The 25,912-nt window shown below is 38.0% G+C and overlaps 1 protein-coding gene and 1 long non-coding RNA gene across 4 annotated transcripts in view; one reads left to right on the top strand and one right to left on the bottom strand.

The window, feature by feature from the left end:
* Positions 1-25,912, bottom strand: part of cacna1ha (calcium channel, voltage-dependent, T type, alpha 1H subunit a) — a 231,413-nt gene that overhangs the window by 18,225 nt on the left and 187,276 nt on the right. For 2 of the 3 annotated variants that reach the window (XM_057861425.1, XM_057861427.1), the window contains exons 20-34: positions 25,129-25,232; positions 24,914-25,037; positions 24,667-24,735; positions 24,409-24,593; positions 22,430-22,556; positions 20,256-20,381; positions 19,999-20,088; positions 19,278-19,491; positions 8,003-8,154; positions 7,728-7,837; positions 7,461-7,594; positions 4,548-4,618; positions 2,692-2,770; positions 2,195-2,316; positions 38-196 (exon numbers count right to left, since the gene is read on the bottom strand). In XM_057861425.1, coding sequence (XP_057717408.1) covers positions 38-196; positions 2,195-2,316; positions 2,692-2,770; positions 4,548-4,618; positions 7,461-7,594; positions 7,728-7,837; positions 8,003-8,154; positions 19,278-19,491; positions 19,999-20,088; positions 20,256-20,381; positions 22,430-22,556; positions 24,409-24,593; positions 24,667-24,735; positions 24,914-25,037; positions 25,129-25,232 — 1,866 coding nt within the window. The remainder of the gene's footprint in view (positions 1-37; positions 197-2,194; positions 2,317-2,691; positions 2,771-4,547; positions 4,619-7,460; positions 7,595-7,727; positions 7,838-8,002; positions 8,155-19,277; positions 19,492-19,998; positions 20,089-20,255; positions 20,382-22,429; positions 22,557-24,408; positions 24,594-24,666; positions 24,736-24,913; positions 25,038-25,128; positions 25,233-25,912) is intronic. The other variant, XM_057861426.1, reaches the window with a different exon arrangement.
* On the top strand, positions 6,111-20,498 carry LOC130932056 (uncharacterized). The gene is made up of 3 exons (XR_009067347.1): positions 6,111-6,164; positions 19,237-19,561; positions 19,982-20,498. It is a non-coding gene; the product is annotated as an uncharacterized LOC130932056 (long non-coding RNA).

Below are 25,912 nucleotides of genomic sequence, written 5' to 3'. Positions count from 1 at the left end.
ATGCAAGATGACTTGAATGGAGTGCTAGAAACTGTACCTTGTTGCTTTCCTCTAGATGCTTCATCAGCACAGCCACCACCACATTTACCAGCACAAATTGGGCCATGAGCACGAAGGTGACAAAGTAAATGGGAGAGACCCAGGGCAGGTAGGAGAGACAGTGGCGCTCCTCTGGATGACATTCTCGCAGTGTGTCCTGAGTTTATTATTCCAAAGGAAAATCAAGACAGGAAGGTATGGAAGTGGATTAGGGCCAGTAAAAAGAAAACATTAGGCAGGATTTTAAAACGTGAAATCTGACTATTCTCATAATTCTTACTTTAACCCTTTCATGCACGAATTACGATCAACTAAATCAGGATTCTTAGTTCTCTCTCTTTTTTTTTTTTAACTCTGTAGAAATGATCAGAAACAACAGAGCAGTCAACTGTAGTAACCACTGTCCCCGAAATGGTTTAATATCAGAATTCACATTTTAAAGTCAGAATTCTCACTTTAAAGTCAAAATTCTCACTTCACCTGATGTTAATGTCAGACTTATGCCCGACTCAGACTACACTTCATTCACTTCACACTACATTTCAAATTCTAGCGAATGCGTTGATCCAAGCAGAGCAGACGACCATCACTATATGATATTAAGTGCCTCTGTGGCCATTACTGATTGACAGCTGGTTGTCCCGCCTTCCGCCTACGTCAAATGTTGGATTGCGCTATTTGCGGCATTAGTGATGATACCCCATGCTCTGGTCTTGTAGCGTGACAACTCATCCGTTCCAAGACACACTGCATTATCATCATCATCATCGATGTTGTGTAATCTGACACTGCGATCGTCGGGCACGACCAAAAAAATCAAGTAGTTTGGGGAAGGCATTAGGGATGAAATTAGAATTTAAAACTGAAGTTAGAACTGTTTTTTTTTTTTTTTTCCTTCACTGGCCCTCATCCTTGTTTTGTATGAACTGGTGGTGGTATAAGAGGTGGATAAAGTCAGATAAATAGACATTGAAGGCCTGGGCCACAAATTATAGTACTGTGGTACATCTCCATACGAATTTCAAGACTTAGTTTGAAAGTCGAAATGGTCATATGTCGAGCTGGATTTTCCCATAAAAATGCATTATAATTTGATAAGTTTGTTCCACAGCCCAAAAACCTACGCTAAATCTTTAATAAATACTGCTGGAACTATTACAAATAGACACTACACACAGCAAAACAAATAAAATATAAATAAGAGTCAGAATAATATAATAACAACGATGTAACGAATCGGTTTTTAATGTGGCGGTTGTGTTTTGCATGCTGTTCCTGAGCGCACCATGTGACTGAGGAGAGGGTGACAGACGTGCAAAAGAGTGGGACGTTTTTACTTTCTGTTTTCATGTTCTGTTGTTGTTGCCATCGGCTATGGCGGACAGTAGCCGTGTTGTGTTGCACACGTTCTGAATTCATGTTTACTTAATAAAGACTGGCGAATGGACATGTTCCGGCCGTATTGTTGAGCCAGTACACTGACATGCACACCACACTCATATTTTTCTATCATTTCCACCTTAATTTCAATTGTAAGTGTCACCTTTTTTTCTTTTTTCACCACCTGCACTAACCTTCTTGGGCCCTATGTTGATTTATCTCACAAGAAAATTGTCCGTCTTGCGGGAAAACAATGAAATTTTGACGTGTCATAAATTGTCGTACTTTGAGAATGTCAAACTTTATGTCAGTTGTTGAAAGGACCGTAGTTCAATGCGATAGTATATCGAAGTACCACTGTACCGAGATTTACCACAGTCAAAAATACAGTAGATGCTCCTATCTCAAACCCTGTATTATAAACTAACACTTCTGAGCTACTTTAAGTATCATCTAACCTGACTTCAGTTTGAACAAAACTGCTTCTTCAGTTCCCCTTCCTAAATCTAGTGTTGCAAGGATTATAATATATTTGAACACAATCTTGAAGTCTCAGTCAGTTCACTAGATTGTCCTTGTCTATAATAACATTGTCTACCTAATATGATTCACTACTTCCCAGATAACATCATGAATTAATTTTTTTGGTGAAGTAAAAGTCAAGATGTGAATGTACTTAGACTGCTCAGTTCTTTATTACACCATAATTGGTTTTGGAGGTCATTTTTAATCATATGAGTGTGCAATTCTTGTGCAAAACTGTGGGTGCTCATACTTTCATAATGCCGTTCCAATTGTCTCCGGTGGACACTCGAAACAGTGTGAGGAAGGCCATCCCAAAATTTTCAAAGGTAGCATGACGACTCAGACCTTCACAGGGGTTGTTGTCATTACACTCTAAACACACAAGCATAGTTTCATTTATTAAGGGAGCACAAACATGGACAAAGGTAACAATATTGTAAGATTTAAGTAGACGTATTCAAGTCAACTCTTATCTCAGGTGTACTTATGAACCCATCACCTACTGGATTGTATTGTGAAAATGCCTCTTTTTATTTCGTGAATAAAACAGAAAATTTGCAAGCAATCACGCAACCAAATGTGTTTTTTGTTGAGAAAATATGTGTTTGGAGGAGATGGGCTATTGCTGAAGCAATTTGTAAATAAATGTCACCATGCAAATTAAATTTATTTTCCACCACAGAACAGCTCCCTAATATTATTGTGGCACAGAAGCAGATGGGAGTAGAGTGATGCGTTGTGACATACCGAGCTTGCCAAAGAGCTCCACTCCCAGGGCGGCATAGATGAAGAAAAGCAGCATGAAGAGGAGACCAAGATTTCCCACCTGGAGGTAAAATCGATGTTAGTTCCCTCTCCAACAGAGCAAATGTGCCAATGACAAACTAGAACTGACTTTTGTGGAGAATGTAAGATTTAAGTACCTTTTTTTCTCCCAACCAATGTATTTTCCATTCTTGCGCTTCAGGGTATGCTGCTATTTTGAAAATATTTATATCATGCCCAGTAAATGACTATTTTTGGATATTCCTCGGCTAACTCAAAATACCTCATAATACTAATACAGTATATTTCCAGCAAGATTTAAAAATGTTTCACTAGGTGAACATTTTCAATGTTGCCTCTTTAAAGGTAAAAAAAAAAAAAAAAAAACACACACCAAGACATCAGAAATCATCTCAAAAACAATTGCTCATTTTCTTATCACTTTCATAAATATCCACACAGGCAGGGGTGAAAGTGGCTAGAATTTCTTGCCGGAACTCCCAGACGTGAAGGTTCGCCACGGAGCCAGAAATTGTATTTATTTATTTATTTTTTTGTTTTTGGGCCAAACCTCTTAAAATACTGAAATGCAAAGAAAACTTTTAGCACAGTTATTTCTATAACACATACAAGACTGATTTTCATTCAAAATTGTATTTTCTTAATGATTTGCAAAATAAAAGTTAACAAAAAGAGCAATAACCCCAACCTCGATCTCCTAATTTTTGTTTTTCCTCATTTTCTCACATACTAAATGCCACATTTCAATTTTAACTACTTAAGAACATAGGATGTATGTTAAAATTGAAGTTAATGTAAACATTTACATTTTTTTTTAAATAATAAAGGTCTTGGTAACATACATTACGAAAAATAAGTACGATTGACTTATAGTATGCAGAGTGAAATGGAAGATATTTTGAAGATCGCGCAAACATTGACTTTTTTAAATAAGGGTTGACATTATCTCAATAAGGCACAAGATAAAAAAGTTACTTTGGTTTTAGGATTAAAGGTCGGGTGATGTTTCAAGTGTTGTTCTGTACAGAATTTGATTTTTGTTTCACTTTTTTGGCCTAATGTGTTCATGTAATAGTTTATAGTACAATATTCTAATAACAGTTCATATAGAGTACGTTGTGCTGAGAAAGAAATACCATTATTAAAGAAAAAAAAAAAAAAAAACTGACATTCTAAGCAGTTACTCAAAATGTTACTCATTACTTGAGTATGCTTTTCAAAAAATACTTTTTTACTTGTACTTGAGTAAGTTTTTGGATGTCTCCTTTTACTTGAGTAATATTATTTGGACGTAACGTTACTCTTACTTGAATAAAATAATTTGCTGCTCTACCCGCCTCTGATCTGGACATCCCTCAAGTAATCGTAGCTTAAACTCAACATTCCGCACTCTTTCTGAACAACATGCTTGCGTGTGTCCATAAAATGACCTAAAGCTTTTTTTAAACGTTGCTTCGCTTGACGCAGACTCTCGCTGTTCTGGCAAACAGGGCCCATGATAGTTTGTTTCATACATGTTAGTTTCTGCTGCAGCAAGTCAAGGGCAGTTCATTTCAATCAACATTGATAAATAAATAAATGGACAGTTCCTAGTTAGTATCATAACATGCCCGTGTCCTTCTACTTTTAGTTGTTTCAATGTTTGCCTTTTATTTTTTTTTTGGCACTCAGCAACCTAATCTGTGCATGACATTTAGAAAAGAGCTGAGCAATTTAGTCTGTAACCACATGTGCATCATACACTTTGAGCTGTTGCCTGGACCAGTCCTGAAATCCTCCTGGATGGTCATAAATAGAATAAAAAATAAATTGCCTACCTGTGGCAGTGCTTGCATGACAGTGTCCAACAGAGACCTCATGCCTGTGGCCATCTTCAGGAGTTTAAGTACTGCAGAGAAGACAGTAGAGAAACCTTGAACATTACAATTCACAAATAGAGGTCGCTGGTGTCTGGTGGCCATATTTGAACTTCTTGACTGTCAAACTGTGAGCTCTACATCACCCTCAAAAAAGCTATGTCCAATTTGTACTTTTCTCGTGAGGCCATTTATAATTGTTGTGAAAAATTGCTTCCATTAACTCATACATGAAAAAACACAATGGTATTATTATTATTATGAATATTAATGTAGGTTTTCCTAACCCTAATTGAGTCAAGGTACGTGTTTTTTTTCTACATTAAAAAAATAATGGCACACAACAAAATAAGTGATGTACAGTCTACACAAAAACTTTTTTCATCAACGATGACGATAACGAAAATACAGCATTTAATCAATGAACACTTTTTTCATGATGATGACAAGACAATAATGAGCTAAAAATGTTTCTTGGGAGACTAAAATATAACGAAACAAATGCCATTTTTTTCTGACGAGACAAAAATGAGACGCATATGCGTAATAGTTTCTGGCACATGTTAACAATGTGTGACCAGGGACAGACTGGTAATCTGTAGCTTCTGGAGGATCACAGAACGGCTGGTGCTCTGGACGGCCGGCGGCCGCCATACATGCATCACTGTTTTTATCCCCCTCTATGATTATCTACAATTCGCATCCAATCCGACAGGTGGCAGCAATGCGCCTGGCTGTTAACCGCCAATCTGATAGGAGAAGAATGAAGAAAGCACAGAGTAGCCTACTTTGGTAAAGCCTTACCCTTTGTGGAAGCAAAATAGCGACAAGCATGGATAAACAATACGGATGGTGGTGGCAAAAAAAGAAAAGAGAAGATTGGCGCGGAGAAGGTTAGAGAGAAAAAAACTGAAGAAACTCGAGAGCGAAGCATCGAAATGTCACAAGTTGACACACATGTACGCAAGCAGCAGTCTGGCTGCAACGGCCACGCCGGCTAGCAACAGTCCAGGCCCCGGCGTGAGAGTGGGAGCGCCAGCTGCTCTCACGTGCAGCCGGTGCAGGGAGAGACAACAGACGAGGGAGAGGGTAATGATGAGCTTGTGGAAGTTCCCCAGACAAGCGCAGGGCAAGTAAGTAGGGATGAAGAGAGTTACTTGCTAGGTATATTGGCAATTGTTATCCACCAGGTAGCTATATTTTAAATGAAATTAATGGCAATCAAAGGGTTAGTGCCAGCTAGTCCATGTCCCTGTTTGCAATCGTGTCAAGTCACAGTATGCTAGTCCTACTATCCCTCTCCTAAGAAAAAATGTTTTAGCTGTAAAACAACGTATGCACACGCAGCAGCATTATTAATTCAGAAGAAATATAGTCTCTTGCCTTTTTCTGGCTCTACATAGAGATACTGAGAGTGTTCTGTTCATTTCTCAGTGAGTATTCAAGTTAAAATGTACATTTACAGCCTCTTTTCATTGTAATTTATCATACATCATACAATGTTGTCTTTGTGCTTCAGGCAGTCTCCTGCCTTTTCTGGTTCTACATTGAGACCTGGACTGTGCTGTTAATTTCTCAGTGAGTATTCAAGTTAAAATGTATATTAATATAATGTGTAGTTCTTCGTAGCCGCTTCATTTTTCTCTCAAAGTGCACGAAATTGATGTATTTTACAATAAAATGTAAAAAAAAAAATTCTCCTGAGGGGGCATGCCCCCGGATCCCCCTAGAGGGTCTGTGTTTTCCTTTGTACAGCGATTTTTGTGGGCTGGAGTGAGTCAAAGTCCAGGGCTGCTTTTTAGTCCCAGTCTGCCCCTGTGTGCGACATTTTATGCGTCGTTAGCCTACATTGTAGCAGTGTCTGGTTGTATCAATCATGTGACGTGCTACGCCCCTCCACCCTCAACTCACCAGTGTCCTCTCCTCTCAAGGCTTGCACACACGGTAATATTTGTTTTCATATCTTGCTCAGAGAATATGCAATGTTGCTTTAGCCTTTAAAGGTCTGTGCTGAGTGATCATCACACACTAAATGTAACTCGTAAGGTAAGAATAGCATTCACATTCGTGTTAGCATTAGGCTAATACTGTTGTCCAAGAGTTTAAGAGGAGGCTTGTCGTTAGCATTAGGCTAATGCTAACGGCAAGCGTCCTCTTAAACTCTTGGACAACTTTTTTTACATACAGTTCGTGGCATCCAGGTGGGTTTAATTAATCGGTTTATCCAGTCATCTCCCGAAAGTGACAATAGCAACTAAATTCAGTGTATTTATTGGTTTAGAGACGCGAATGCGTCATGTCCTTCAGCGGCATGCTTACGTCTGAAGGGGTTAATTTTGGAGTAAAAATGTTGTAGACGAAAACATTTTTTTGTAAACGTCGACTAAAACTAGGCGAAATTAGTCTTGGGTTTTCGTGAACAAAAACTAGACGAAAAAAAACTCATTTTGAGATGACTAAAATGTGACTAAAACCAATAAGTATTACTGTCTAAAAGACTTAGACTAAGACAAATTTTAAAAGGGCTGCCAAAAACTACACTGCACAGAAAACTTTTTTTGTTTGTGTTTGTTTTAAACTTTCTTTTACCATTCTTTAACTACAACCATAAATAAGTGGATATACAGGTGAATGGTACCTTCTTCCATCTAATGAGAACACATTTAATCATTCTGACTGTCACTAAGTCAGTGACTACAATTGGTGAATTTATTTGTGTTAAATGATCATATTTCCTTGACCAATATAATAGAAATTGGATAAATATCCATTGGTTGGGACTCAACTAATATTCAGTATTGTATTGTCTGCAGCTACATACGTTTGAAAATGGTAAACAGGCTACCGTAAACGCTTGTGTGCATTTGTATCTACCTCGTGCTATCCGTAGCACTCTCATAATTCGGATGATGGTGGGATTTATTGGAAGAGCAGCACTCAGTTTCAGCTCCTCCAAGATGATGCCCATGATGGACAATGCCACAATTGCTATATCTAGCTGGTTCCACCTGAGCAAAAAAACAAACAAAAAAGACATCTGAAATTGAGCTTTTACAAAGGTCCTAACTTTATCGGAAATTTTAGCAGTGTTGAATGGCTGTGACATAGATCGACTAATTCAAATGTATTGCTAGGCGTTACCTGTCTTTGAAAAATCGTTGTATCCCAAAAGCCACAAGTTTAAGCAGGGCCTCGATGACAAAGATGAAGGTGAACACGTAGTTACAGTACTTCAAAACCTCCTCCAAATACTGGACACAAACAGGCAAACATTCATTGAAATTCAGTCTATGCCTGAATAGTTGCAACATGAATATCAATTCAAATGTTCACTTCTTAAGTCAATGGAACACAAAGCTATTATTTTAAATTGAACATTTCCCTATAATGTTTGAGTGCACACGTGAAGGGCTTACCTGTGGTTGATTGTAGTGCTCAATGCTCATGGTGAACACATTGATGCATATGATGAAGGTGATAAAGAGGTCCAGGTAATGACTGGTGCACAGTGTATGGATGGTCAAACGCGGGGTGGAGTAATCAGCATAGTAGGGCCTCTGTTTTGCCTCTGGATTAAAGATCAACACAACCACAAAGACACGTAAAGAATGAGAGAGAGAATTATCAAATCTGTCTCGATGGTTTAAATCATAAATATGAAAAGTCCAGCGCTGCGCACAGAGAGCTGTAAGGGAAAGGATCACAACCACTGAATTTTTGTGGTGCTACAGTTGTACTTTTCTGCAATACAGTTGAGGCCCACTAAAGTCCTTCAAGCTACAATAATTCTGTGACAAGCCATTATATAGTAAAGTACTTTTTTCCCTTCTGCATTTATTTTTTTTTTTTTCCTAAAACGTGAGCAAGTACATTTCTGTACATTTCTCCTGAACCCTAAAGCCTGTCTGTGCACACCACTGGTTCTGCAAAATGCCTAAGTAAAGTAAGACATGATGTGCAGTATGTCTGTAGGTTATTAATGCGATCATATTCATGAAGCACCTATATTAATCATTTAAATGCAACTACACTGTTAAAACATGGAAAAAAAGCTGTGGTTGCCGGGATTTTACAATTAAATATAGAGGGAAAACGTGACACGTTCATAGTCAAATTATCAACAACCTACAGTACAAATTTAAAGAAAAATACTTCTTTTATATCTTATTAAACTGTTGTTTTACCTCAAATTAGTGTAAAAAGAACATATCTTTAACCAGTCTAAATATAATGATGTCACAGTGCTCCCTGTCTGGTTCGCCAACTAGATTTTAAACCCCAGATGTCACTGTAGCAGTCAGGTGTGCTAACTACTAACAACTACTACTGTGCTAACTACTGAGCAAACAGCAGTCTAGTATCAGCTAGTACATTCTTTTAAGCTTTCAGGGAGTCATATTTTCATAATCTTCGATACACACAGCACTTCCACACACTGTTCCACTGACTTGAGCAGGGTGATGACAAGAAAAGAAGTGATTACTTTCTCACCATCAAGACTGGTTAATTGTCAGTTACAGTATAAAACAATGTCAAATTGATACTTTCATGATTTTCAGTAAAAAAAAAAAAAAAACAATACATATACAGTATATATATATATATATATATATATATATATATATATATATATATATATATATATATACACAGTGGTACCTCGACACACGATCGCATTGACATATGAGCCTTTCGACATCCGACGTCAAATTTGTCTCGAAATATGACATGTTCAAAATATGTCGATTTATGAAAGCATCACAATCTCATTGTTTTCCGACGGACGCAGGGCGTATTTTCTTGTGAGAGAAAGCAGCATGGGCCCCAAGAAGGTTATTGCAGGTGGTGAAAAAAAGGAAAAAGGTGACACTTAGCATTGAAATTAAGAAGGAAATGATCCAAAAATATGAGCGTGGTGTGCGTGTGGCTGAACTGGCTGGTCTCTATAGGTTAAGGTGACAATATAAGCGCTTTTTTTTTTTTATCTCTGATTTATAATTATTATTATTATAACATCGGCAAGGAAGTCGCCAGACTTCAAAACTTATGCAATGTAACACGGCTAATATTCGCCGTAGCCGACGCCGACGGCAACATGAAATGAAAAAGTAAAACCATTCTGCACCTCACTGTAGTCAGTCACACAGTGTGTTCAGGAACAGCATGCAAAACACAACCACTACATTAGAACCCAATTCGTTACATTATTTGTATTATTATTCCAATTTGTATTTATTATTTATTTGTTTTGCTATGTATAATTGTTATTTGTAATTGTACCAGCTGCATTTATTAAGGATTGAGCGTAGGTTATATGGCTATGGAAAATTAATTAAATTAATTAATTGAAACAAATCAATCGAATTATAATGTATTATAGGAAATTCCCACTCGCCATACCACCATTTCGACTTACAGACCAGGTCCTGGATCAAATTAAATTGGTATGTAGAGGGACCACTGTATACATACATACAGTATATACGTTTAATTATGCAAATCTAGAAAATTGACGGCTACCAAATCAGTTTTATTTATTTTACAAGTTTCCATTTAGCCATTTATTTTTTAACAATAACATTCTGGCAACCAGTACTGTAAATAAAATTGATTTTTTTTGTTTTTTTTGTTGTTGTTTTTTTTTTAATACGGTTTACTTTGAATAAAGTGGTGAAGTACATTTTGAGATTTTGTGAGAAATTCTCACTTAACAATTATTTATTACCTAATGAGATTCAACGTGTGTTGAGTTTAGATTGACGCAGAGCGATATCAATTTACAATATTATTCCCATTATAGTTGTGATTTACAGAGGGTTGAAGTCATCATAGCTAGGGCACTTTCATATGCAGTGGTATGAAAAAGTATGGGAACTTCTTGAATTTCTCACATTTCTGCATAAAATCACCATCAAATGTGATCTGATCTTTGTCATAATCACACAGATATAAAAACAATGTCTGCTTTAACTAAAAGCACTCAAACATTTATAGCATGCAAACAATCATAGGAGGGGGGAGAATAAGTAAGTGAACCCTCTGCCTAAGGAGACTTAAAGGGCAAATGAAACCCAATTTTTACCCAACAATTTGTCAGGTGTGTGCCCAATCACTGATGAGTGGTTTAAAGCAGCCCTGCCTACTATACGACACACACCTGGAAATAATTGTCTTGATGAGAAGCATTGCCTGATGTGCATCATGTCTCAGTCAAAACAGCTGTCTGAAGACCTGCGATCAAGGATTGTTGATTTGTATAAAGCTGGGAAAGGATACAAAACGATCTCTAAATGTCTGGATGTTCATCAATACACAGTCAGAGAAGTTGTCTATAAACGGAGAGAGTTTGACACTGTTGCTTCTCTCACAAGGAGTGGCCATCCACCAAAGATGACGCCAAGAGTTCAGCGCAGAATACTCAGAGAGGTAAAAAAGAACCCTACAGTGTCTGCTAAAGACTTACAGAAATCACTGGCACAGTCCAATATCTCTGTGCACACATCAACTGTATGTAAAACTATGGCCAAAAATGGTGTTAATCAGAGGACTCCACAGAGAAAGCCACTGCTGTCTAAAAAAAAAAAAATGTTGCTCGTTTAATGTTCGCAAAAAGGCACTTGGACACTCCACAGAAGTTTTGGCAAAATATTTTGTGGAATGATGAAATCAAAGTTGAATTGTTTGCGAGTAACACACAACGTCATGTGTGGGAAAAAAATGGAACAACTCACAAACATCAACACCTCACCCCCACTGTGAAGCATGGTGGAGGGAGCATCATGATTTGGGGCTGTTTTGCTTCCTCAGGGCCTGGACAACTTGCAATCATTAAAAAAAGAATGAATTCAAGAGTTTATCAGGATGTTTTGCAGGAAAACCTGAGGCCGCCAGTCAGACAGTTGATGCTGAAAAGAAGATGGGGACTGCAACAAGACAATGATCCAAAACACACAAGTAAATCAACTTCAGAATGGTTTCAGAAGAACAAAATACACGTTCTGGAGTGGCCAAGTCAAAGTCCAGACTTGAACCCCATTGAGATGCTCTGGCATGACCTAAAGACAGCGATTCCTGCTAGAATTCCCAGGAATCTGACTGAACTACAGCAGTTTTGTAGAGAAGAATGGGCCAAGATTAGTCCTGATCGATGTGCCAGACTGATTTGCAGCTAGAGGAAGTGTCTGGTTGAAGTTATTGCTGCCAAGTGGGTGGGGGGCACAAAACATTAAATGTGATGCTTCACTTACTTATTTTTTCCCCTTCTGTCATTGTTCACATCCGATCCTCATTAAAATGTGAAAACCTATTAATGTTTTGGTGGGTTTACTTAAAGCAGACACTGTTTTTTTTCATCTCTGATTTTGACAAAGATCAGATGAGATTTGATGGCGATTTTATGCAGAAATGTGATAAATTGCTAAAGGTTCAGATACTTTTTCATACCACTGTATGACTATTTCAAGTTACAAACCATGTCTTGGAACAAATTTAATTCGTATGGCGAGGTACCACTGTGTAAAGGTGTGTAATCATTCATATCTAGTCAATTGATGGCTACCAAATCAGTTTTATTTATTTTAAATGTTTTCCATTATTTATTTTTAAAAGGTATAGGTCTGGCAACCACTGCTGCCAGTACTGTAAATAAATTTAAAGATTTAAAAAAAAAAAGTACTTTGAATAAACTTGTGATGAATTAGTTTGCGATTTTGTGAGAAAGTCTCACTTTACAATTATTACCTAATGAGATTCAACCGTGTTGAGTTTAGATTGGCACAGAGCGATATGAATTTACCATATTATTCCCATTATAGTTGTGGTTTTCAGAGGGCTGAAGTGCATCATATTGAGAGCACTTTCAAATAGTTTGCTCGCCTCATGTTGCTAAATGAGGTACCAAAATAATAAACACATCCCTAAGCAAAACTCCAACCCCAAAATTAAAAATTTTAAATTAATAGCTATTGAGCAGAGCCGATTAAAACTTAGACTTGTCTTTTCGAAAGAAAAATTGTGATATACAACAACTCGTACTTGTATACTAACCCATTGACTGCCATTGATGGTGATGGATATCCAATCAATTTTGACAGGGGGCCATTTGCAGGGTGACGCTCAGAGAATACGACACATTTCATGTTTGCATTTACATGGTTTCGCCTTCATTCGAACGATATCACAATTCCGCGTGAAAACGATGTAGTATTCATGCTAGCTAGGCCATAGGGAGCAGTGCGACAGCCAATGATGCACTTCCTTGAAAACAACTTCCTCAGCCCAGAAGAAAACATACCCACCAACTCAAAGCAATGGCGTCCACGTTTTGCCTCAAAAGTCACAAAAACGCAAACATTATATGTATTTAAATTAAAAGTATTATAAAAAAAACAGTCAATTAAAGCCGACGTTCCACCATGTTTGCTGTTTTGAATGTTTAGTAGCAGCGACTGCAAATGCCCAAAGTGACCTGTGCAAGTGCTCACGTCATTGGAGCGAGAGCGCTCCATTCATATGGTTTCGGAGCAACCCCCGCATTCGAATTATTCCGCTTTGGAGACTGGACTCAAAAGTTTGCGTCATCGCCTTCCGTTTTTGCCATCGCTGTGTAAAGGCGACGTCATTTGCAACACAGTCGTTTGCATCTTGGTGTCGCAGCGTCACCATGTAAACGGCCCTTAAAAGAGCTGTAAGTGATTGATTCAATTGCTGTCAGTTCCCTAGTGAAAATTGCACTGGACGTATATCACGTCTTTGACAGTGAAACATGATCACTTATTGACAATCATTCCAGTTGCAAAGGATTTTATGTCTATCACTGTTAATAGCAGTGAATGAATTAAAAAATACGATTCACATCAGTTGTTTTGATTACAAACACATCACTAGTCTCTTTAAATAGCAGAATTCCATACAGTATAATACACCCTTGGTTCGAGACACTTTCTAGTCCGACTGAATGGTGAAGTGTCATATAACCTTTGACCACGTGTGTTTATCTGTTGTGTAATCAAAATAAGTAACATAGATTTCATTTCAATTGCACATTCAAATGTCCATGAATGATATGGGATGTGTGTATGAATGAGTGTGTCTTCAACGTGCTCACATGCCTTTTATGTTGCAAAAAAGATAGATTTGACTGTGAGGGCTCGTTTAGGTTTTGTTCAACAACACTTTCTTTCCAAAAAATAATTTATATCTATACGCCTATATTATTTTGTTTTTAAATTTTAGACTAAAATAACAAAAAAATAGAACTATGTCATGAGGAAATGTCATGAAATTTTGATTAGGACTGTGAAGTTGAACACCAAGCAGCCACAAGCTTTTGAAAATAACCGGAGTTGCTCAGTGAGAAAAACTAGATGAACTGATCACACCATATACTGCCTTATGTTTCATAATTGAAAGCATTTCATATTTGCTTAATGCAATAGTTGTATTTTAAATCTGCTATGCACAGTAGGTGGTGTGTTTCTGACGTTTCTGCCAGCAATTAAGATTTTCTTCAATAGCACATTTTCTCTTTAACTGAACATACAATGTAGCAGCAACAATATCTGCTATGTTTCTGAGTCTGCCAGTCAAAGCATGTTAACCAGGAAACTTCCTACCCTGATGACGACACGCCTCTTGCTTGCTCAAAGTAGGACAGGGGGACATTCACTTTTGACTAAATTTTTTTTTTTACTAAAACTTCTATTGAGCAAAATAGCCGCAAAATTGTTTGCACATGCAGGGGATGCCTGAAAGCTTTTTTTTTTTTTTTCTGTGTAATTTGTTTTGCATGAAAGAAAAAGCATTTTAGAATAGTATCATTAACCCTTTAAGTCGAGAAATTGCGACAAGCAACATTTCTGACTTTGACTTTGGCAGGCTAGAGCTTCATATATGGTGCCTCATGTAGTTGCTAATTTGCACCCAAATATGCAAGACAAAGTGGTGGCTACATAAGGCGCCATATTTGGGGCTCTGGCTTGTTGACGTCAGCAATGTTTTTGTTGCAGTTTTGCAATCTTGCGCTTAAAGGGATTTAAATGTAGTGTTGCACCGATAGTCATACTGGTATCGGTACCTATACGTCACTAAAATGACATTATAGGTATCGGGGAGTACTAAGAAAAAACGTGGCGATTTTGCGCAATATGTACTTTTGAGATCTAGTTTCCAACCGCTGGTCACCCTTCCCAAGATGATGTGCAGTGTATCATATAAGTGAGTACACCCCTAGCATTTCTGCAGATATTTAAGTATATCTTTTCATGGGACAACACTGACAAAATGACACTTTAACACAATGAAAAGTAGTCTGTGTGCAGCTTCTACAATAGAGTTAATTTATTTTGCCCTCAAAATAGCTCAAAATATAGCCATTAATATCCAAACCCCTGGCAACAAATGTAAGTACACCCCATAGAAACTACGTACATCCCTAAATGTCCAAATTGAGTACTGCTTGTCATTTTCCCTCCAAAATGTCATGTGACTCGTTACATGAGTGCTGTCAGCATTGCTGCAGAGATTGAAGAGGTGGGGGTGGGGGGGTCAGCCTGTTAGTGCTCAGACCATACGCCGCACTCTACATCAAATTGGTGTGCATGGCTGTCACCCCAGGAGGAAGCCTCTTCTCAAGACGGTACACAAGAAAGCCCGCCCGTCTCATCAGACCATAGGACTTGGTTCCAGTAATCCATGTGCTTTGTTGACATGTTTTCAGCAAATTGTTTGCAATTTTGTTTGTATATTTCAATTTGGACATTTAGGGATGTACGTTGTTTCTATGGGGTGTACTCACTTTTGTTGCCAGGGTTTTAGATATTAATGGCTATACTTTGAGTTATTTTGAGGGGAAAATAAATTAACTCTAATTAAGAGTGTAACGGTACATATATTTGTATTGAACCGTTTCGGTACGTGGTGCTCGGTTCGGAACGGAGGCGTACCGAACGAGTTTCTGACGTAATGTAACCCTTACTTTTTGAGGCTGTGAGTCGATCGGGTTACAGTTTCTTTGTGTAGATTATATTTACTCCGTCTTCTCTACTATAATGAGGACCAACACAGTAGGACAGTATAACCCAGAAATGTCAACAGCACGACAACGTGGCCGCCGCGAGAATGCAGTGAAACGCGGGCGTTAAAGTCAATCAGCCAATGCACACCAGTCGCAGTACGGCCACGTGTTAGACGCGTCCAAGAAGCGGCTCAACACAACGCACGTGAAAAGAACGGCAGAGTTTATTATTCGACACGAGACGTGACCCTCCTGCGTCAATACTACTACCAGTAGCTAGGATCGGGCAGACCGGAAGTCACTCGTGTAAAAATACGGTGGATCCGGTCGATTTTCAAACTAATATGCAATCGTAACCTACTTTTTGTGTCCATCAGATCTCTCGAGTGGTAGATCGGGGCACAGTTGACTTGTCTTTGTTGATTTACTGCTGTCTTCTCTGCTATAATAATAACTAACATGGCCCCGTGTTCAATACAAAACCCTCCTACCATGACAAAACAAGTAGGAACTAATATTCACATAGGAGCTAAAGTTATAAAACAAATATACATTATAAATGAATACTACATCACATTTGTAAAATATAAACACATAATAAAATAAATAATAGCCCATTTAAATAAAATAAATTGAAATGAGCTAAAACACCTGTAATTAAATAATAATAATACACAGATTCTGCTTACACAATTAAATGTATTAATTTCTGTGTGGCGCATTAACTTGAGAAAATCTACTAATAAAACTTTTGAAAACCGTTCATAAGAAAAAATGATTCATTGAGGCATTTCATTTGTAAAATACATGTTAAAATCTTTGTCATTGGGATTGCTTTTCTCTTTAGCACAGGACTTCTTTTTTCTTCTTTCTTTCAGAAAGAAAGCTGACCAATATGCAGGGCCTTAAAGGCAAATTGTTGTTGGATTATCTTTAAATACCCGCGACTTTTTTTTAGCAGAATTCGAGCTTTGTGAAGGCTAATGTTCCTATTGTTGAAAGGTGTGTAATAAACAAATAGCACATTTATATATATTTTGCATTTTGTTTTCTTACTGTACCGAAAACGAACCGAACCGTGACCTCAAAACCGAGGTACATACCGAACCGAGATTTTTGTATACCGTTACACCCCTAACTCTAATATATAAGCTGCACATAAACTACTTTTCATTGTGTCAAAGTGTCATTTTTTCAGTGTGGTCCCATGAAAAGATATCTGCAGAAATCCAAGAGGTGCACTCGCTTTTGGGATACACTGTAAGACGTACTTTCGTGTGGCAATGTTGCCACCAGAGGGTGGCCATGGGGGGGGGCCAAGGCCCCACCTATAAATTTGTTGGCCACCCCACTCGCCAGTATAATGTCAGATTGTAGTAGCTGTGGAACTGAAAATGTTGACTGGACTGTTATGGACTATAAATATTAAATTATTAGTAATTTGAAATACTACATATTAAAACCAAAGTATATCAGTAGGCGTGATTTTAAGGGGGGGCAGACCCCCCCGCCCCGGTGGCCCAAAAAGTGTCATTGCATGAAATTGACTTTCCTATATACTGTATATAAAAGTTGTAAAGCAATTAAACTGCAACAAAAATGAATGGAATGAACAAAAAAAATATTTTTATAATGGGTCAAAATTATTTTTCGAACAGATCATGTGACTAGCACCTTAGACGGTCATTTGCTTTGCATATAGTTTTCACAAAAAAAAAAAAAAAATAGCAGAGGGCAATTTTATTTTTCAAATGATTTTTTTCTTTGATTAAAAATATTTTTTTTGATTGAAGCAACATTTTTGGGGGGATTGAATGATTTAGAGACAAGGGTCCTACCCATAATATGGCCTGAACACAAAAAGGATTGCTTCAATCAAAGAAAAATGTTCAATGAAAAATGAAATGTTCAAATGCAAATTTTTCAATCTCAAATATATTTTCACATTCGAAAATGTCTTCTATGATTGATTTTTTTGTTTTTGTTTTTTGATTGAAGTGATATTTGTTTTTGAAAATATATATTTTAAGCAACTTATTTTTTGATTGAATAATAAAGACAAAAACATCCTAGCCAAAATGTGGACCAAACACAAATCAACATTACTTCAATCAAAAAAGTTGCTTCAATCAAAAAAAAAAAAAAAAAAAAAAAATTGACTCCAATAAAAAAATTCAATCAAAGAAAAATAGCTTTCACGTTCATTTTTTTTTCGTTCCAAATTTATTTTTGCATTCAAACACATTTTTTTTTTTTTTTTTTTTTTTTACAGAAAATATATATTTTGATTGAAGCAACTTTTTTTGACTGAATAATAAAGACACAAATCTACCTCCATATGGCTCCGCCGATGTGATACAATTTTTGACAGGGGTAACTACATTGGCACGACACCGGCGGACGTACCAAATTCAATGGATGATGATCTTGGTGAAAAGTATTGCCTTGGCAGCCTGATTTAGAATTCCCCTCAAGAATGATGGGAAACAAAAAAACGCTCATTGTCAACTTATTATAAATATTCTTGTCAGTTAATTTTATTGCTGACACAGCGTTTCGGGGTCATCAACATGTCAAAAGTCAAACTCCGCCTATGTCTGCACAGTTTTAAATAAAACAGCAGTCCATAAATTTTGTTTTTTTCTTTGAATATTGACTCAGATCTTTGTATGTATGTGTGTTTATATTACATATTTGCATTAGGAGAAAATACTTTTATTTTTTTACTTGTAAATTTTAAAGCAATTACTTTTGTGCTTTTACTTGAATCATTTTTTCTTTGATACTTGTACTTTTACTTTAAGTATTTTTTGCAGCTGTATTTGTACTTTTACTTAAGTAAAAAAAAAAAAGGGGAGTACTTCATCCACCACTGCTGTTCTTACATTCACTGTCAGCCCTCCAGCTTCAAATGGATTGGATGTCAAGTGCTGTAAATGGCAGCCAGTGAGGTAAAAAAAATTAAATGCTTTCTTCTTCTGGCCAAGATGCACCCTCCTACCAATGAGTTCATCACAAGTAGACATCCACTCCCTCTGAAGTGGGAGGGTGGGAGCGAATGAACATTCATTCATTCACTGCCAACCCACCCATTTGAAATAGATTAGACGGCAGACGGCCGTCAACGGCAGAAAATGAATCAGGCAGCGTCTGACCAAGCCATGATATGAATTACTTTACAGTAAAGTGAGTATTCAGTAATTCAGTAGTATAGTATAAAGATAAAAAATCTTTTCAAAAACCTGTTATCTGTACTGTATCGGCATCGGTCAATACCAAACAGCTAGATGGCTGAATTGGTATTGAGAGCCAAGGAAATGGTATCAGTGCAACACTAATTGAGAGTTTGTTTTGTAATGTTTGCAATATACAAGGCCTGCTGTTTTGTTTTGCTTAATAGGTTTAAAGAGGTTGAGCATGCGCATGTTATCATCATGAATGATTGGAATGCAAGATTAGATTTCTTGTGATTTTGCATGCCATGTTAAAGGAAGGTTGGACAGCAGTCATGCAATTACATGCAACAGAGTGGTGTAGCCCACGCCTTGTCAGTAATCACTGTTTGTGTGAGCTCGCCAGTCTGTAAAACTCTCCCTAGTTGAATCAATTGACGTCCCTTCATTTCTCTTTTTTCAGGCTCTGAAAGCAGGCAGTGCTCAGAAAAATAGACTACCGACCAGCCCCTCCATTCTCCTTACTCCTGCGCTTTTTTTCTATGATTTTGAGCCTTTTCTCCTCCCGTAAGCGGGCCTCCTCCTCTTCTTGGTCCTGCCGACACTTGTGGAAATTCTCCACCACAACGCCGACGAACATGTTGAGCACAAAAAAGCTGACGATGAGCAGAAAGGAGATGAAGTACAGCAGCATCCACGGGTTGTGGTTCCTCACAGGCTGAAAAGCAGAGAGAGAGAGAGAGAGAAAAGAGTGAGAGAGTTCTGTGTCATACACCAGCTTAAACATTGTAAGTGCACATTAAACGTACAATGCAATTATTTTATACGAAGCATCATCAAGTTTTTTTTTTTTTTTGTCATGAGGCGAAAAAAATGGAAATAATATTTTGGGACATTTTACAGAAGGTCCCCTTTTACATCCCGCCTACTTTTGTGTGTGCGTGTGTTTTTTTTTTTGTTTTTTTTTAATGAATTCTGAATTCATGATGTTTGTTCTAAGATTCTGTTAGCAAATTTCTAAGTAAATTGAGAAGAGAGAATCATTGATTTTATTCGTCTTTTTGTGCCATTAAAGCTGTTGATAAGATTATGCTGGACTCAATCTGACTTTATGCATGCAGCACCTTAAAAATCAACCATATCTGAAACAAATCTTACTTTAAAAAAGATAGCCTGGAATATTCATCAGTTATTATGTTTCATTCCAGGATGAGGACAACAATACCTGTTGGTCCACTCCCACCGCGTCCAGGCCGTCATACATAATATTGACCCAGCCGTCCTTACATGACAGCACAAACAAAGACATCAGAGCCTGGATAAGAAAAAGAGAAACGGAAGATCATTACACAGCAGCTTTGTTTGTCTTTCATATCTGCTTTAATATTTATTGGATAACACAGTTTGTCTTTCTGGAACCAATTACAGTGTTCTAAAGAGAAATGACAGGCCTTACATAATTACTTCTTAAAATCTCCATACCTGAATCAGATTGTCAAAGTTGTACTTCCTTCGTATCCAGCCATAGTTGGCTTGCAGACAGTCCGACTTGTTGGTAATGTTTTTGGTGTTAAGACCTTCACAGTGGTAGAATTTCCCTTTGAATAACTAAAGAGCAAGAAGAAACAAGACATACCATATTTTTTAATCATGAGCCATTTTACACCAGTTATTGATCCATTTGATAGTTAATTTAAACAAGTAAAATATGTTCCACTTTTTTACATAGATACAGTGGGGCAAATAAGTATTTAGTCAACCACTAATTGTGCAAGTTCTCCCACTTGAAAATATTAGAGAGGCCTGTAATTGTCAACATGGGTAAACCTCAACCATGAGAGACAGAATGCAGAGAAAAAAAAAAACAGAAAATCACATTGTTTGATTTTTAAAGAATTTATTTGCAAATCATGGTGGAAAATAAGTATTTGGTCAATACCAAAAGTTCATCTCAATTCTTTGTTATGTACCCTTTGTTGGCAATAACTGAGGCCAAACGTTTTCTGTAACTCTTCACAAGCTTTTCACACACTGTTGCTGGTATTCTGGCCCATTCCTTCATGCAGATCTCCTCCAGAGCAGTGATGTTTTGGGGCTGTCATTGGGCAACACGGACTTTCAACTTCCTCCACAGATTTTCTATGGGGTTGAGATCTGGAAACTGGCTAGGCTACTCCAGGACCTTGAAATGCTTCTTACGAAGCCAGTCCTTTGATGCCCTGGCTGTGTGTTTGGGATCATTGTCATGCTGAGAGACCCAGCCACGTTTCATCTTCAATGCCCTTGCTGATGGAAGGAGATTTTCACTCAAAATCTCTCGATACATGGCCCCATTCATTCTTTCCTTTACACAGATCAGTCGGTCTGGTCCCTTTGCAGAAAAAAACAGCCCCAAACCATGATGTTTCCACCCCCATGCTTCACAGTGGGTATGGTGTTCTTCGGATGCAATTCAATATTCTTTCTCCTCCAAACACGAGAACCTGTGTTTCTACCAAAAAGTTCTATTTTGGTTTCATCTGACCAGAACACATTCTCCCAGTCCTCTTCTGGATCATCCAAGTGCTCTTTAGCGAACCGCAGACGGGCCTGGACGTTTACTTTCTTCAGCAGGGGGACACGTCTGGCAGTGCAGGATTTGAGTCCCTGGCGGCGCATTGTGTTACTGATAGTAGCCTTTGTTACTGTGATCCCAGCTCTCTGTAGGTCATTCACTAGGTCCCCCCGTGTGGTTCTGGGATTTTTGCTCACCGTTCTCATCATTTTGACGCCACAGGATGAGATCTTGCATGGAGCCCCAGATCGAGGGAGATTATCAGTGGTCTTGTATGTCTTCCATTTTCTAATAATTGCTCCCACAGTTAATTTCTTTACACCAAGCGTTCTATTTCATCCCTGCTGAACGCCAGAGGCGGTGCTGAAAGCACTGAATGATCCCTTCGCGCATGCGCAGTGCGAGTATTAATACCAAAGAAGTCACCTGTGACCCCAGGTTGACCCCCTGCCAGGGTATAAATTCCGGCGTCAACCGAGTACCAGCCCCTACAGAACCTTCTCGCGTGTGACACGAGGGTTCTGAGTGACAGAATGCTCTGGCGGTCATTCGGGATTCATAGAACCGTAGTTACATACGTAACTTTCGTTTTACCTATTGCAGATTCAGTCTTCTCAGCCTGGTGCAGGTCTACAATTTTGTCTCTGGTGTCCTTCGACAGCTCTTTGGTCTTGGCCATAGTGGAGTTTGGAGTGTGACTGAATGAGGTTGTGGACAGGTGTCTTTTATACCGATAATGAGTTAAAACAGGTGCCATTAATACAGGTAACGAGTGGAGCCTTGTTAGACCTCGTTAGAAGAAGTTAGACCTCTTTGACAGCCAGAAATCTTGCTTGTTTGTAGGTGACCAAATACTCATTTTCCACTCTAATTTGGAAATAAATTCTTTAAAAATCAAACAATGGGATTTCTGTTTTTTTTTTTTTTTTTTTTTCCCCACATTCTGTCTCTCGTGGTTGAGGTTTACCCATGTTGACAATTACAGGCCTCTCTAATCTTTTCAAGTAGGAGAACTTGCACAATTGGTGGTTGACTAAATACTTATTTGCCCCACTGTACATGAACTGGTTCTTTTGCTGACCACATTAAAAGTGTGTACTACCTGTACTCCCAAGATGCCAAACACAATGAAGAAAGCACAGCAGATCAGTACAATGTTGCCAATGGGCCGAAGAGAAGTGATGAGCGTCTCCACAACTAATTTCAATCCTGGTGCTCGACTGATCACTCTGGAATAAACAAACATCAATGCTGGCAAGGAGTATGCAAGGAGTAGGCCGACCTTCACTGTACAATGCTTTGCTTAACAAGTAGAAACTGATTTTCACAAGACTTTTTTTGATAAAATTCATAAAAAAGAAAACCAAAAATGTTTTGGGGAAAAGAACACCATTAAGTGGCCTGCCTATACTTTTTGTACTTTCCTGATGTCAGTACATGTATAATCCCTTTGAGGGACGATGGTCACTACAGTGGACAGCTATTCAAAAGTTGACCCATAAAACCTTTTTGTAATAATTATAGTAGTAGTAGTATAATGGCAATACGTAGTATATTAAATGGCTATTGTAATTAAAAGAAAAAAAACTAATAGGAATTATTGTTATATACAGTATACAGTGGACCCTCATTATACAGGCACCTCACCTCACGAGTTTTTCATATTTGCATTTTTACTTATGAAAATGAATCATTATGTGAGTAAATTTTCACAATACGAGCAAAATCCAGAAAAGCCTCCCTCTCGCCTGTCTTGGCGTCTCACTTCTTATCAACAGAATCCCACATCTGCCCAGCTTGTTGTCTCCAGTAATAGACATTTGCACTGAAGTGCATCCGACTCATTTGTCCTTCCAAGTGATCATCAACCATGTCCCTCAGTGTACTTACACCAAATATTTTGATTCGTTATGCTATTGTTTCCTTTACTGTTACGGTGTATGAATGGCTGGTCGTTCTCTCTCTCTCCTCCTGGCCTTGCGCTTTAGTTACGTCGCTTTAAGACTTCAGCCCTCATGATAAGTACTTGCATACAAATGATATTGATGTTATATTTTTAAAGATGATTTAGTGGTAACATTCGGAATAATGGTAAGGGTTGCACGCATTAATTGGAATTAAATTATTTCTTATTTAGAAAATAGATTGATGATGAGCATATTCACGTTACAAGCTTGGTCGTGGAAAGGATTTTGCTCATATCATAAGGGTCAACTGTATTTCTTTAATTATTAATCGTAATTGTGTTATGTGTTATTTTTATGATTATTAATACATTTATTTTTAAGTTGATTTCTTTTTCATAGTGTTTAACTCACTACATTGATAGGCATTGATAGCAATAGACGTCCAATTCATTCATGCATGTATAAATGAATACAATGTTATTGAAAACTAAATTAATAAAATTAGAATTTATAAAAACAGAAATACACGCTAGTTTCAGCCTCAAGTAACACTCTAAAGTTTATTTCTTTTTCATAGTGTTTAACTAACTGCATAGCATTGATAGCAATAGACGTCCAATTCATTTGCACTAGAATTAGACTGGCTGTGAATACTCATGTTTCAGTGTCATTGGCAGCGCTAGACATCAAATCCATTGCAATCCATTTGATTAAATGGATTGGACGTCTGGCGCCGTTAATGGCAGCTATACGGGTTATAGAAAATTATTGTATTTTCAGCACTATAAGGCGCATCAGAGTATAAGGCACACCTTCAATGAATGGTCTATTTTAAAACTGTTTTCATATATAAGATGCACCACATTATAAGGCGCAGTTGTAGTTGTTGCATTATGCATCCACTAGGTTAAGGTGCCCTAAAGGGAATGTCATGCCATGATTGACCAATACGATTCATATATAAGGCACATCGGATTAGAGGGCGCACTATCGGCTTTTGAGAAAATTGAAGGCTTTTAGGTGTGCCTTATAATGCGGAAAATATGGTAAGATAATTTACGGGTGAAAGGAATTTACGGAAGAGAATTAAGGATTTTGTGTTCTATTTTTATGATAACAGTATGCTGGAGTTTCATTTAGAGACGTATTACAAATACACCAACTCACTATGTACCTGAGTGGGCGCAATGTACGTAGCAAGCGCAGAACTCTGAGGATGCCAAGGATCCGGTTGCCACCAGAATAAGCCAAAGAGACCAGAATGTCGACCAGAGACACAAATACCAACATACCATCCAGAACATTCCAACTGGACTGAAGGTAGCTCTGCTTCCCAAAGCAGAACCCGAGGGCTACCACCTGACACAGAAGCAAATAACACTGGCATCAATTTAACTATTAACTGAGACTAAAGACAAAAAGCGGTATTCACCTTTATTGTCATCTCTGCTAGGAAGATCACAGTGAATACATAGTTGGACACACCAAGAAATATTCGCTCCTAGAGGTGAAGAAAGTGATTAAGATGAGTAGGAATTCAGCATGTCGATTGTAAAAACTGTATAACAATGCATTGAACAATCAGAGATTTGAATAATTGTCCTTTTTTATTGGATAGCATTATAATGCATATTGAAGGAGGGGCAAAATATTTCCTGTATTAGATCAATGAGTCTTACCGTGCTGTGAGGCTGTATATTAGGTCTTTCCAGAGCGATAGTGATGCAGTTGAGGAAGATGAAAACCAGAACTATGTGGTCAAACATTTTGTGAGAACTCACACTTTGACACCACACGCGGAATCTAAACAGACGCACAAATAAAGTGATCAATGAACTTCATTTGGAACAAGTGAATAAGAGACAAAGCTCATAAGAAAGGAAACAACACTCACGGGTTTTCAGGTGCAAACAAATACAGCGTCCATTCTTCATGTTCTTTGCACCAGCGAGGTTTCATATTGCAGAGCTCTTTCTTGATCACGAAGCAAAGAGAACTCTGTATGAGGCAAATATCACACGGCAACATCAATTTACAATGAAAGTGTGTTGCACCATACTATTTTTTGGCCCCCGATTTCTGTGTGGTAATTGCCAACGCTGATATTGTACGAATATGATGCCGATATTGTATTTATTCATTCATTTATTCATCTTTTGAACCGCTTTTCCTCACGAGGGTCGCGGGGGTGCTGGACCCTATCCCACCGAACAACAGGCAGGAGCCAGGGTACACCCTGAGCTGGTTGCCAGCCAGTGACACGGCGCCGTGTGATAGACCATATTATATGAATACTAAATTACTGGATACAAGTAGTTGCCTCTGCAATAACATTTTTTGCAAACGATCACCCCAAATATACAGGTAGTCCTTTGGTTATGAACGAGTTCCGTTCTTACACTGGCAACCTAACCCGAATATAACCCGAAGTAAGTTGGAATTAATCCTTTGAGTACCCCCACAAAATAACTATCCAAAAAGTTCAAAAGCATTGTATTTTGTTTAATTATGGAGGATACACTGCCCTCTGGTAGAAGTGTTAGGTCTGACTGGACTTTCGCCTTATATGACTGAGAAGCAGACTCATACCTCTGACATGGATAAGGGATAGCTGTGCTGTGGTTTGGCCCACATAAGGCTGTAAGTTGTTTCAGCTAATATATGTTTCTGTACGCATT

The sequence above is a fragment of the Corythoichthys intestinalis genome, chromosome 16 (genome assembly GCF_030265065.1).
Source record: "Corythoichthys intestinalis isolate RoL2023-P3 chromosome 16, ASM3026506v1, whole genome shotgun sequence".
In the NCBI taxonomy this organism is placed as follows: Eukaryota; Metazoa; Chordata; class Actinopteri; order Syngnathiformes; family Syngnathidae; genus Corythoichthys; species Corythoichthys intestinalis.
This window is presented reverse-complemented; position numbering and strand designations above follow the sequence as displayed.